Source organism: Furipterus horrens, unplaced genomic scaffold (genome assembly GCF_987537825.1).
Source record: "Furipterus horrens unplaced genomic scaffold, mFurHor1.1.pri manual_scaffold_4, whole genome shotgun sequence".
Lineage (NCBI taxonomy): Eukaryota > Metazoa > Chordata > Mammalia > Chiroptera > Furipteridae > Furipterus > Furipterus horrens.
The window spans coordinates 174,022,340-174,035,327 of record NW_028327174.1 but is presented as its reverse complement, the minus strand read 5'-3'; the positions used below and the strand labels follow the sequence as shown (position 1 = coordinate 174,035,327).

General features: G+C 37.8%; 1 protein-coding gene across 2 annotated transcripts in view; it reads left to right on the top strand.

Moving 5' to 3' along the window:
• The window catches only part of RNF38 (ring finger protein 38), a 51,275-nt gene that overhangs the window by 28,285 nt on the left and 10,002 nt on the right, over window positions 1–12,988 (top strand). For both annotated transcript variants that reach the window (XM_090274425.1, XM_090274424.1), the window contains 4 exons: window positions 5,416–5,583; window positions 6,898–7,068; window positions 9,357–9,518; window positions 9,815–9,921. In XM_090274425.1, the coding sequence (XP_090130551.1) occupies window positions 5,416–5,583; window positions 6,898–7,068; window positions 9,357–9,518; window positions 9,815–9,921 (608 nt within the window). The remainder of the gene's footprint in view (window positions 1–5,415; window positions 5,584–6,897; window positions 7,069–9,356; window positions 9,519–9,814; window positions 9,922–12,988) is intronic.

The window sequence follows — 12,988 nt, the reverse complement described above, 5'->3', positions numbered from 1 at the left end:
ACCATAAACAAAAAATAAAAAAATAAAAGTATTAGAAAGTTTAAGAGCATACATGTACAGGGTGGGGCAAAGATGGTTTATAGTTCATATGGAAAATAATACAAGAATAAACTCTTTTCTGTACTTAGAGCTGTAAACCTTCTTTTGCCCCATCTTGTATAACTTCACAAAAGAAACTATAAAAGCTACACTTTTGACTACATTCAATAAATAGAAGATCATGGAAGAAAAATTTTCATTAAAGTGTCAAAATATAAATACTTGCTTTTGTAAAAGACTGGGAACATTTTTTTTTTTTTACAGATGACAAGCAATAGGTGCTTATTTCAAATTAAAACTAAACGAGTATATAGACAATATAATAGAAAATGGGCAGTGAGCAAAGGCTATAGATCAGGGGTCCCTAATGCTAGGGCCATAGACCCGGGCCACAAACAAAGCTTGCCTTTGCTCTGCTTCCTATCCACCACCATCTCTGCCACCCTGCCCCCATCTTCCATAAAACTGGTCCCTGGTGCCAAAAAGGTTGGGGACCGCTCATATAGATTGGTTATTTATTTATTTATTATTCTATTATAGTTGTACCATCTTTCCCTTTGCTCTACCCTGCCCTGCCCACCTCCCGCTCTCCCACAGTCAGTCCCCACCCTGTTGTCCATGTCCATGGGTCACTTACATTCGTTCCTTGACCAGACCCTTCCCCTTCTTTGCCCCCCTTTTCTCCCTCTCCCCACCTCTCTGGTCAATGTCAGTCTGTTCCTTGTTTCCATGTCTCTGGGGGCGTCTGTTTTGCTCATTTGTTTTGTTCATCAGGTACCTGTATTAGGTGAGATCATATGGTATTTTTCTTTCACCGCCTGGCTTATTTCACTAAGCATCATACTTTCCAGTTCCATCCATATTGCCACAAAATCTAAATGGTTAATAAAAATTTTAAATTGTTTTAACTTCTCTAGTCAGAAATGCAAATTTAAAGCAAACATGCTGACACTGGTTTTTTCATTCTTCAGGTAGGTAAGCACGCTTGTAACCCAGTTGTATCGACCTTGAGTGCAAGTGCTGTGAAATGAGTCCTGTTGTTACTATTGGTATTGTAACTTACTCCATCCAGCCTTTTGCAAAAGTTTAAAATACATTTATCATTTTACCCAGTAATACCTCTGAAATAAATGAAACTACTCATATGTAAAGTCATAGATTCAACAATACTTTTTACAGTTGTATTTGTATTGAAATAAGAGTGAAAACAACTAACATCCATTAGTAAGCAAATGATAGGACTGTGTTAAGTGCATTTACTTGAAATATCTGGCTAGTATCAAAAAGAATGATTGCTTTGCCAGTGGCAGAGTGGTGCATTACCCTGTGTCTGGCAAAAGGGGGCTTGAGGCCATGAACAGATACACCAGCCCAGTGAACCCAGCTGTCTTTCCTCCCATGTGACCATGGTACCGTGTTAGCCATTGGCATGTTCTTCACCACCTGGTTCTTCATTTATGGGGTCACCTCCACCAAGTACACTCAGGACATCTATACATAGAGCTCCTCATCTTCTTGGTGTCCTCACTCTTCATGGGCTTCAGGTCCTCTTCCTGCTGCTCTGCATGTGTATAATCTCCCAGGGGTTCCAACCAGGCTTACTGAATCCTTGCTTTTATAAATTAATTTTTTTTACTATTGTTGGAAGGGTCCCAACTGCTACTCAAAATAAAGGCAGATGTGTGACAGGAGAAAAAAAGAAAAAGAAGAAAGAATGATTGTCTTTAACTCACTTGAAGAGCTATCTATAATATTAATTGAAAAATAAGTTGCAGGGTAATATCTAATTTCTATTAATAAAACAAAAATAAATATGACTACAATTTGTGGGTAATCCTCCTAGTTGTATGCTCATAGAGAAAGATGTGGAAGGATGTTATTAACGTTGTTTGGATAGGTATGGGTGAGAATAAGACTTACCAAAAGAGAAGGAAATTATTTAACTTTTTATCTTCTTATTTTTTTAATTATATTTTATTGATTATGCTATTACAGGTGTCCTAATTTTTTCCTCTTGGCCCCACTCCACCCAGCTTCCCCTACCCCCTCACCATTGTTCATGTTCATGTCATGGGTCATACCTGTTAGTTCCTTGGCTATCCCATTTCTATCCTGTACTTTACATCCCCATGGCTGTTCTGTAACTACTTATTTGTACTTCTTAAACTCCTTACCTCTACACTCATTCTCCCACCCTCCCCATCTGACAACCATCAAAATGCTCTCCATAGCCATGATTCCATCTGTTTTCTTGTTGCTTAATTTATTTTTTAGATTCAGTTGTTGATAGATATGTATTTATTGCCATTTTATTCACAGTTTTGATCTTTTTCTTAAATAAATCCTATTAACATTTCATATAATAATGGTTTGATGGTGATTAACTCCTTTAGATTTCTTTGTGTTTTGTTTTGTTTTTGTCTGGAAAGCTCTTTATCTGTCCTTGGATGCTAAATGATAGCTTTACTGGGTAGAGCAGGCATTCTTGGCTATAGGTCCCTGCTTTTCATGACTTTGAACATTTCTTGCCAGTCCCTTCTAGCCTGCAAAGTTTCTTTTGAGAAATCAGCTTTTTTTTTTTTTCCGCTTGCGCCGCTCCTCCCTCAGCTTTTTTTTTTTTTACTTCTCTTTTTTTTCTTAAGATTTTATTTTTTAAGTATGTTTTATTGCTTATGTTGTTAGAGTTGTCCCAATTCTTTTCCTTTTGCTCCCCTCCACCCAGTACCCCCCTTCCCTCCAGCAATTCCACCCCACTTAGTTCATGTCATGCATATAAATAAGTTCTTTGGCTTCACCCTTTCCTATACTATCATTAACACCCCCCTCTCTATTTTGTACCTACCAATTATACTTCTTAATCCCTGAACCATTTCCCCATTTCTTCCCCCTTCTTGCTCTCAGCTGATAACCCTCCAAATGGTCCCCATACCTATGATTCTGTTCCTGTTCTGGTTTGCTTAGTTGGATTTTGTTTTTATTTTTTAGATTCAGTTGTTCATAGTTGTGAGTTTTCAGCAGACAGTCTTATGTGAACTCTCCTGTAGGTAACTAACTTCTTTTCTCTGGCTGCTTTTAAGATTCTCTCTTTATCATTAACCTTTGGCATTTTAATTATGATGTGTCTTGGAGTGGGCTTCTTGCATCCATCTTATTGGATTCTCTGTGCTTCCTGGACTTACCTGTCTTATTTCCTTTACCAAATTAGGGAAGTTTTCCTTTATTATTTTTTCAAATAGAACTCCAATTTCTTGCTCTTGCTCTTCTCCTTCTGGCACCCCTGTGATGCAAATGTTGAACCTCTTGAAGTTGTTCCAGAGACTGTTTATATTATCATCATTTTTTTCTTTAAATCTTTTTTCTTCCTGTCCTGATTGGTGGTTTTGTTTTGTTTTTTTGTTTTTGTTTTTGCTTTTTGCTTCCTTAGGTTGTTTCCCTGTAAATTGTTCTTCATTTCAGTTAGCATACCCTTCATTTCTAACTGGGTCTTTTTTATGCTGTTGAGGTCCTCACTAAGATCTTTGAGCATCCTTATAACCAGTGTTTTGAACTCTGCACCTGATAGATTGCTTATCTCCTTTTTTTTTTTTTTTTTTTTTTTTGGTTCTTTTTCTGTAGTCTGGACTTCTTTCATTTGGGCCATGTTTATTTCCTCATTTTGGCAGCCTCACTGTATTTGTTTCTATGTATTAGGTAGCGCTGCTGTACTCTCTCTTGGTAGGTGTCCTGTAGGTTCCAGTGGCACAGCCTCCCTTATCACCCAAGCTAGGTACCCTTTGTGTGAGCTAAGTACACCCTCCTCTTGTAGTTGAGCCTTGATTGCTATTAGCAAGTTAGTGAGAGGGATTTACCCAGGCCAGTCAACTTCATGGATTGGATGTGACCACTGACAACCAGCCTTCACTGTTCATGGAGGATCAGCTGTGCGGGGAGCAGGGTGGTGGTGCTCTGATGTGGTTTGTAGCTGTCCACTGGGTGCGCAGGCTCTGAGGTTTCCCCAGTGGTGCAGGTCACCATAAACCCCGACCTGTGTTATGCCCAGGGCCACCCTGCATGAGCTATAAAGCAGCCTGAGGTAGCTGCTACTTGTGCTGGGCTTGGAGGTTCCCAGGTGAAGCCAAGCTGTGAATCCAGACTGGCTGCTGCTAGTTGCAGGTCCTAGGGTCATTAGCAAGAGATTCTGGGCTTGGGCCTCACTGAGACCAGCAGTTGCTTTTTTGAGAGGATTTAGGAAGTTGTGAAGCATGAGCCAAGACCAGCAATTCATATGGAAAAATCACTTAACAGCTGGTGTGGGTTCATAAGTTGAGTGGGACAGAAGCTGAGGGGATCTCCAGGGTGGGGCAAAACAGTGTTAGCCAGGTTGATGGAGTCACAGATATGGCACCCACCTCCTGGTTCTGTGGCTCTGTGGTAGGAGGGTTCAGAAGAGGGACAGTGGCCTCTGCTTGTCTTTATGTCCAGGAGAAAGCTATTCCCCAGCTCTCACCTTGATGCCAGACACTTCACTTCCTCCCTGTATGCCACTGGTGCCTTTCAGGCTGCCACTCCAGTGCTGGAGCTCAGAGGGAGAGAGTCTGAGTAAGTCCATGTGTGGGTTCTTTAAGGAGAAACGCTTAGAACTCCAGCAGTTTTTTCCCCTGGTTTTTTCAGACAGAAGTTGTGAGAACATACCTTCCTGGCACTGGGACTCCTCGCTTCTGAGATATCTCTCCCAAGTTTTTATCCACTGCATGTGGATATGGGACCAGCCTGTTCCCCATATCCATTCCCCCTTCCGGTCAGGATGGGTGTGGTTTCCTTCATCCCATAGTTGTCAGAATTCTGTTCAACTTGATTTCTGACAGTTCTGAGTGATAGCTATTCTATATTATAGTTGTAATTTTGACATGGTTGTGTGAGGAGGCGAGCCGTGTTTACCTATGCCTCCATCTTAACTAGACGTCTCTCCGTTGTTGTTTTTATTTTCTATTTAACTTTAAAAATACTACTCTATATTATAGTTGCAATTGAAAACTTTTTCCTTTTGGATGTGGTTAGGTATTAAAAGATGTAAGCTGTCATTTTTCTAATTATTCTCGTTAGAAAACTTTTCAGCAGGCTAGAAGAGTTAATATAGCAATTCATTATTTTCCTGGACTTTTCAAGAAATCTTTTTGGGGAAAGAGTTTAGTCCCAGTTCTGTGGGCATCATATATTACTCTTAAAACAGACAGCTTTTCTATCCAATGACAGCATTTAGTTGAAACTTGGAGTAGTACATTGTGAAAATCTGTTTACCTGAGGAAAATCAATAAATGATCAGATTTTGATTTTTTAATTGTTGATATTTTATCCAAATTGCTAAAATTCTGACATTCTGTTTTTCTTTCCTAATAGCTCCATCAAGGCACCGTCCCTGTTTCTTACACAGTAACAACAGTGGCACCACATGGGATTCCACTCTGCACAGGCCAGCACATCCCTGCATGCAGTGCACAACAGGTCCCAGGATGCTCTGTGGTTTTCAGTGGGCAGCACCTCCCTGTCTGTAGTGTGCCTCCTCCTGTAAGTCTGTGCATCCCGTATTTAGAAGATCTATGTTATAAAAACTTAAGCGATTGCCTTCTGTAGCTTTTCACTTCCCACTAAAGAAGGCTATTATATTGTAACAGCTCTCTCAATAGTGTCCTTATAGTAACAGTTTAAGAAAATTATCTTTATACTTTGATTTATTTTTACATTAATTAAATTATACATATTTGAATATCCTGAAGGTCAAAGCATGTTCCCTCATATATCTGCATGCTTTATAATTAATCTTAATTTAGATTGGCCTTGGAGTATTTAACACAGGTTATTGGACTAGTTAGTAGTAAAGTCTAGTTAGTGATCAGCGGTAGTAGTTTCAGCACTTCCTGTGTTTGAACAGGCACTTTGAGTGCTTGGTCTGTGTATTCCTCATAATAAGAAGCCTGTGATGAAAATGGTATTCCCCATTTTCTAAATCATGAAATGAAAATTACTTGCTTAATGTCATACAGACAGTATGATAGAACATGGATTCACACCTACTTTCTTCTGCCTCTTAAACTTAAGTTATACCTTTTAATCTATCAACCTCCTGTCCAGCCTCCTTATTTCACAAATCCAAGAGATTTAAAAGATTTGTCTAAGGTCAATAATGTTTTCAAAGTAAAGCACTTCAGTAAGTCTATTAGTATAACCTTAACACCTTTGTTTGAATGTGAGATTAAAATGAACACAACACATACAAATACCAACCCAATTTATCAGATTAATTTGCCCTAACTTAGTTTCTCAGCACTAGATTATGGAACCAGTGTGCTAAATCTGCAGACTTAAAATACTAGAGATCATAAAGCACTTAATTGTGAATTGGGTTCCTATAAAAAAAAAAAATGCTAGAAATAAAAAAAATGTTTACAAGATTGAAAAAGAGAGCTTCTTGGAAAGCAGTTTATCTGCTACATCTTAACACATTGCGTACGGGTGGCGAGAATTCTCGTCATTTCTAAAAGGCATTTTTAAATTCCCCAGTACGCAACATGTTAAACCAAGTAGAGAGAGATTCCTCTACTTTCCTCCCCATTTCATAGGTGTTAATAAGGTTAAAGTAAAAGTTAAGTGTTTTGACTGATTTGTAAGAGCTATATAAAATACAGAATAAGTACTAGTTACCAGTATTTTACTAATAGATGTAAACATACACTAGTATTTTATTGTTAATATAGGTTATTAAAACATTTTGACTTGATTTGGGGGGAATATGGCAATGACATTTCTATCTCACTGTATAATTTTTTTAGATTAATTATATATTCTGATACTTTTAACAAAAAATAACAATTTCTCTTACAGATGTTACAAGCATGTTCAGTTCAGCACTTACCAGTACCCTATGCTGCGTTCCCACCCCTTATTTCTAGTGATCCATTTCTTTTACATCCTCCTCACCTTTCTCCCCATCATCCTCCTCATTTGCCACCACCAGGCCAATTCGTCCCTTTTCAAACACAGCAATCACGATCGGTAGGTATTTCTACTCTTACATCTTTAATTTTCACAGATTGTTTAGACCTAAAAGGCAGATTAACTTAGTAGATGTAAGTTGTTACCATTTCAAAACTGTAATTTGGACATACTTCTGGTTCTTAATAGAAGGAATCCACAGACATACAAATTAATATAGATAAATTTATCTAAAATTATCTTGATTTCTTAAATTTTTCTAGCTATTTTACATCATTTGTCTGATTTACTCCTTTGGGAAGTAAATGTGAAGAAAAAGTCATTTTTCTGTTTTTTCCTTTTATGTATTTCTAAAATGGAAAATGAAAATAATATAAAATATACAAATGAAAATATTGTTTATACTTGTTAGAATAATACTTATACTTATTTAGGCAAGTAAAGTAATCCTCTGAGCCTCAGTTGTCTTTTTTTGAAGGCCTTTTTTTTTTTTTTCACTATATTCTCATGAAAGGTATATGAGATAGTCTGTTAACATAGTTGTTAATTCTGTCCTGGGCCTGGAATATAGCTGATAAGCATGTTATTTTAGGGGGCAGGAGTAGGTAAGTACTGGATAAGCGGAAGGAAGAGCACAATTCAGTCTTTTTGGACAGGCCAAGTTGAACATCTGAACCATTAGGCATTAAGAGAGAATAGGAGAATATATGGAAATGGTTAGAGTGGAAAATTTCATCCCTGTGAAGGGAATTTGACAGTCTATTCTAGCAGAGACAAACCATCCTTGACTAAGGGTTTCTGTACCATGCTGGCCCACAGGCAGGAGTGAGCCTACCTGGCTGCTCTCCTGAAACTATAGAAGCCAATTATTACAGAAGTTAACTAATCCAAAAAACTAAGACTGCTTACACAAGAGAATCTTCATTAAAATTTGGGATAGGATTTATGTCAGGTTATGTTAGTTTCCATATCTAGGAATTCAAAGTTACAACAAAATTTGACCATCGTTTGGAAATTATTTAAAAGGTCCAGTCATATAGCCAAATGAGAACTTAGGTTCACTTGCGTTGCATAGTGTCAGCACTTGTGATTTCCCTCAGGCATACATAAGCTTCCAAATTAAAGTGTTAGTAATTACTTATATTTGAATACTGTGTTGCTATTCTTTAACTGCAGGAGGAAGTCGGGCTAACATTTAAGAATAAATGTCAAAAACATCAACACAAATGTGTACACAGATATTCATAGGAGCATTATTCCTAAGAGCCAAAATGTAGAAACAGTACATACGTCTATCAGCTAATGAATAGATAAAGAAAGCATGGTGTATCTATACAGTGGATTATTATTCAACCATAAAAAGGAATGAAGTATTGATACACAGACTACAAGATGGATAAACCTTGAAAACATTATGCTAATTGAAAGAAGCTAGATACAAGGGCCACAATATTACATGGTTCTGAATATATGAAATGTCCAGAATAGGCAAATCTGTAGAAATGGCAGGTAGATTAGTGGTTGTCCAGGGCTTGGGGAGGACTGAGGTTAATGAGTAGTGGACGTGACTAGTAATGGGCTTGGAGTTTTGAGAGGGGAGAATGGAGGCATGTTCTAGAGTTAGATTGTTGTTGATATACAAAAATGAATTGAACCCCTTAATGGTGAATTTTCTAGTATGTGAATTATAGCTCAATAAGCTATTTTTTAAAAATTCCACATACTGTGTGCTTTACATAGTACTATGTGCTACTTTGTACATTGTCTCAGTGTTTAAAACACACTTTTGAAATAGGCTGTGAGCATGGCAGTCTCATAGATGATAATGTTGAGGTTCAGATTACATAATTTATATAAAATCACATGGCTGATTAGTAACAGCACCAAGAAAGAGTCTGTCTAATGCCAAAGCCCATAAGCTTTCTACTACAGCATAATGTCTATTGTATCTTATCCCATTAAGCCCTGGTTTTGATTTCTAAATAAATATACACCATGTTAAATTTAATGTAAGGGTTAAGTGTCTGAAAATCCTGTGAGTAGGTCAGTGTGCCACAACTAACAAGTAATTTGAGTCATATAATTGGCTTACTACATGACTTTTTGTCTCTCCTCTCATCTTAAGAAATGTTTAATGACATATTTCAGAGACTTTCTTATTGAAATTCAATTAAAGGCAGGAAGATTTTACTATGTCTATATGTCCACATGTATAAATTCAGGTTGATGTGAACATCAAGAAATGCATGACCTTAAAAATATTTGAGGAAAGGTATGATTTTTATCATTATAGCACAATCTGTCAAAACACTGGAAATACATTAGTTTGCTTTTTCCCCCCTCCTCAGCCTCTGCAAAGGATAGAAAATGAAGTGGAACTTTTAGGAGAACATCTTCCAGTAGGAGGTTTTACTTACCCTCCATCAGCCCATCCCCCAACATTACCTCCGTCAGCTCCTCTGCAGTTCTTAACTCATGATCCTTTGCATCAAGAGGTGTCCTTTGGAGTAGTAAGTTTTCATTCATTTTTATTAATTTATTTGCCTTCATAACTTTTTTTTTCTGTTTCAGTGTAACTGCATATTTAGAATTTTAAATGTATTATTGAAATCATTGGGTTGGAAAATTGTATTTAAAATATTATCTATGTTTTAAACTAGTCATTACATCTATGTGAATATTTTAGAAATATTAAATACCACTTGAACAGTAAAGAACTTTCCAGGTTTGTCTTTTTTAAGAGACAGGTTAAATATTTATATAGGTAGAATATTTTTAAATTGTTCCACATTTTTTTCTCCTACAGCCTTATCCTCCATTTATGCCTCGGAGGCTTGCAGGACGTAGTAGATATCGATCCCAGCAGCCAATACCACCTCCCCCTTATCATCCCAGCTTACTACCATATGTGTTGTAAGTTATTTCTTATTTTAATAAGTTCTGAATTTTGATATCCTTGCTCTTTCGTTTATGACTATCTTTTATGTGGTATATAATTTAGACTGTGTTAGTTATTTTTATTTAATGTTAAGGGATGGAGTATGAGACCATTTAAGGGTGAAAGAAAGAGCCAAGGACAGGGTAGAAGTGCGGGAAGAAGAAATTTGTGAGGTAGAAAATAGGTTTATCAAATCTAAAGGTAGAAAAGTTTAAAATTTTGCTACTTTTACAACTGGCATCACTTGCTACTTTCTTCTATTATCCAGCTTCTCTCAAAGAAAGAAATTTCTGTGCCTTAAAAATACTATGTTAGGATTAAATTTATGACAGAAGCACCCATGAGTTAAACATGATAGTTCTTTATTTCTTTCTCATGTAATAAAGTCGAGAAGTAGGTAATTCAAGTGTAGTTTGATTAGCCCATAATTCTGAGAAATGGTTCTACCATCCTATGGCTTCCTCAGCATCAGTGATCCCCAACCTTTTCGGCACCAGGGACTGGTTCCGTGGAAGACACTTTTTCCACAGACCAGGGTGGCGGAGCTCAGGTGGCAATGTAAGTGAAGCTTTACTTACTAGCCCTCCACTCACCCCCAGCTCTACATGATCTAAAATGGCTCCTCAAGTTCTAGCCATCATGTCTGCATTACAGCCAATAAAAATGAAAGTGGATCTTCCTGCCTACCTGCCTCCTCTCAGAGATACTTCCTAGGTGTTGTGTGTATTACTCCTGCCAAATCCTGTTGACCAGAATTTAGTCTCATGTCTCTTAACTACCTGTTAGGAAAGCTAGGAAATGTTGTCTTTGTAAGGTCGTGTGCATAGCCCTGGCCAGGTAGCTCAGTTGGTTAGAGCATTGTCCCCATTACACCAAGATTGTGGGTTCTATCTCATGCAAGATAGAGCACATACAAGAAGCAACCAGTGAATGCATAAGTAAGTGGAATAACAAATTGATGTTTCTCTCTCTCCCCACCCCCTTAATTATTAAAAAATCAATAATTAAAAAATTAAAATACACGCACATCTATTTTGGTTATTGTGGCTCTACTGTAAGCCTTATAATCAGATAGGATAAGTCTCCTGACTTAGTATTTTTTTTTTTTAATTTTTAAATGTTTTTTAAATACATTTTTTAGGATTTTATTTTACTTATTTTTAGAGAGAGGGGAAAGGAGAGAGAAAGAGAAGGAGAGAAACATCAATGCGTGGTTGCCTCTCTCACACCCCCAACTTGGGACCCGGCCTGCAACCCAGGCATGTGTCCTGACTGGGAACCAAACCAGCGACCCTTTGGTTCGCAGGCTGGTGCTCAATCCACCAAGGCACGCCAGCCAGGGCCTGACTTAGTTTTTAAAGTGGTTTTAATGTCTTTTGCATGAGCCATATAAATTTTAAAATGAGCAAGTCCATTTCTACTTTAAAGATTTTATTTATTTTTAGTGAGAGGGAGAGGGAAGGAGGGAAACATCGATCAGTTTCCTCTCCTACACACCCCATCTGGGACAGAACCTGCACCCCAGGCATGTGGCCCAACTAGGAATTAAACCAGCGATACTTCGCTTTGCAGGGTGACACCCAACCAAGTTAGCCACTCTAGTCAGGGCTCAGTTTCTACTTTAAAAAAGGCTTGCTGAGGTTTAGGTAGGGATTGCTTGAAATCTGTAGATCACAGTTAGAAGAAAATTAACATCTTAATATTGACTGTTCTAGTCAACTTACACAGTATATATCTCTGTTCTTTTTTTTTAAGTATATTTTATTGATTATGCTGTTACAGTTGTCCCAATTTCTTTTCCCTTTGCTTCCCTCTTCCCAGTACCCCCCTTCCTTCCAGCAGTCCTGTCCCCCTTGGTTCATATCCATGGGTCATGCATATAAGTTCTTTGACTCCACCCTTTCCTATATTATTCTTAACATCCCCCTGTCTATTTTGTGCCTACCAATTATGCTTCTTAGTCCCTGCACCGTTTCCTCATTTTTCCCCCTTCCCCTTACCCACCTCCCAGCTGATAACCCTCTAAATGATCTCCATATCTATAATTCTGTTCCTATTCTGGTTATTTGCTTAGTTTGTTTTTGTTTTTATTTTTTAGATTCAGTTGTTGATAGTTGTGAGTTTGTTGCCGTTTTACCGTTCATAGTTTTGATCCCCTTTTTCTTAAATAAGTCCCTTTAACATTTCATATAATAATGGCTTGGTGATGATGAACTCCTTTAGCTTTATCTTGTCTGGGAAGCACTTTATTTGCCTTTCCATTCTAAATGATAGTTTTTCTGGATAGAGTAATCTTGGTTGTAGGTCCTTGGTCTTCACCACTTTGAATACTTCTTGTCAGTCCCTTCTTGCCTGCAAAATTTCTTTTGAGAAATCAGCTGATAGTCTTATAGGCACCCCTTTGTAGGTAACCCTCTGCTTTTCTCTTGCTGCTTTAAAGATTCTCTTTATCTTGAACCTTGGGCATTTTAATTATGATGTCTTGGTGTGGTCCTCTTTGGGTCTAGCTTGTGTGGAACTCTCTGTGTCTATTTCCTTCACCAAATTTGGGAAGTTTTCCTTCATTATTTTTTCCACAAAAGTTTTCAATTTCTTGCTCTTCCTCTTCTCCTTCTGGCACCCCTATGATTCGGATGTTGTCCCAGAGGTTCCTAAGCCTCTCCTCATTTTTTTAAATTCTTGTTTCCTCATTCTGTACTGGTTGACTTTTTTTCTTCCTTATGTTCCAAATCACTGATTTGAACCCGGGTTTCCTTCCCTTCACCATTGGTTTTGTATGGATTTTCCCTCGTTTCATTTAGCATAACCTTCACTTCTTCCCTTCTGCGTTTGCCTTACATAAGCATATGTGTCAAGCCTATGTGCATCTTTATCACCAGTATTTTGAACTCTGTGTCTGTTAGGTTGGCTATCTCCTCGTTGCTTAGTTCTCCCAGTGGAACCTTGATCCGTTCCCTCTTTTGGGCCATACTTCTCTGTCTCAACTTGACAGCCTCCTGTGTTTGCCTCTGTTTCTTAGGTAGAGCTGCAAACCTGTTACAC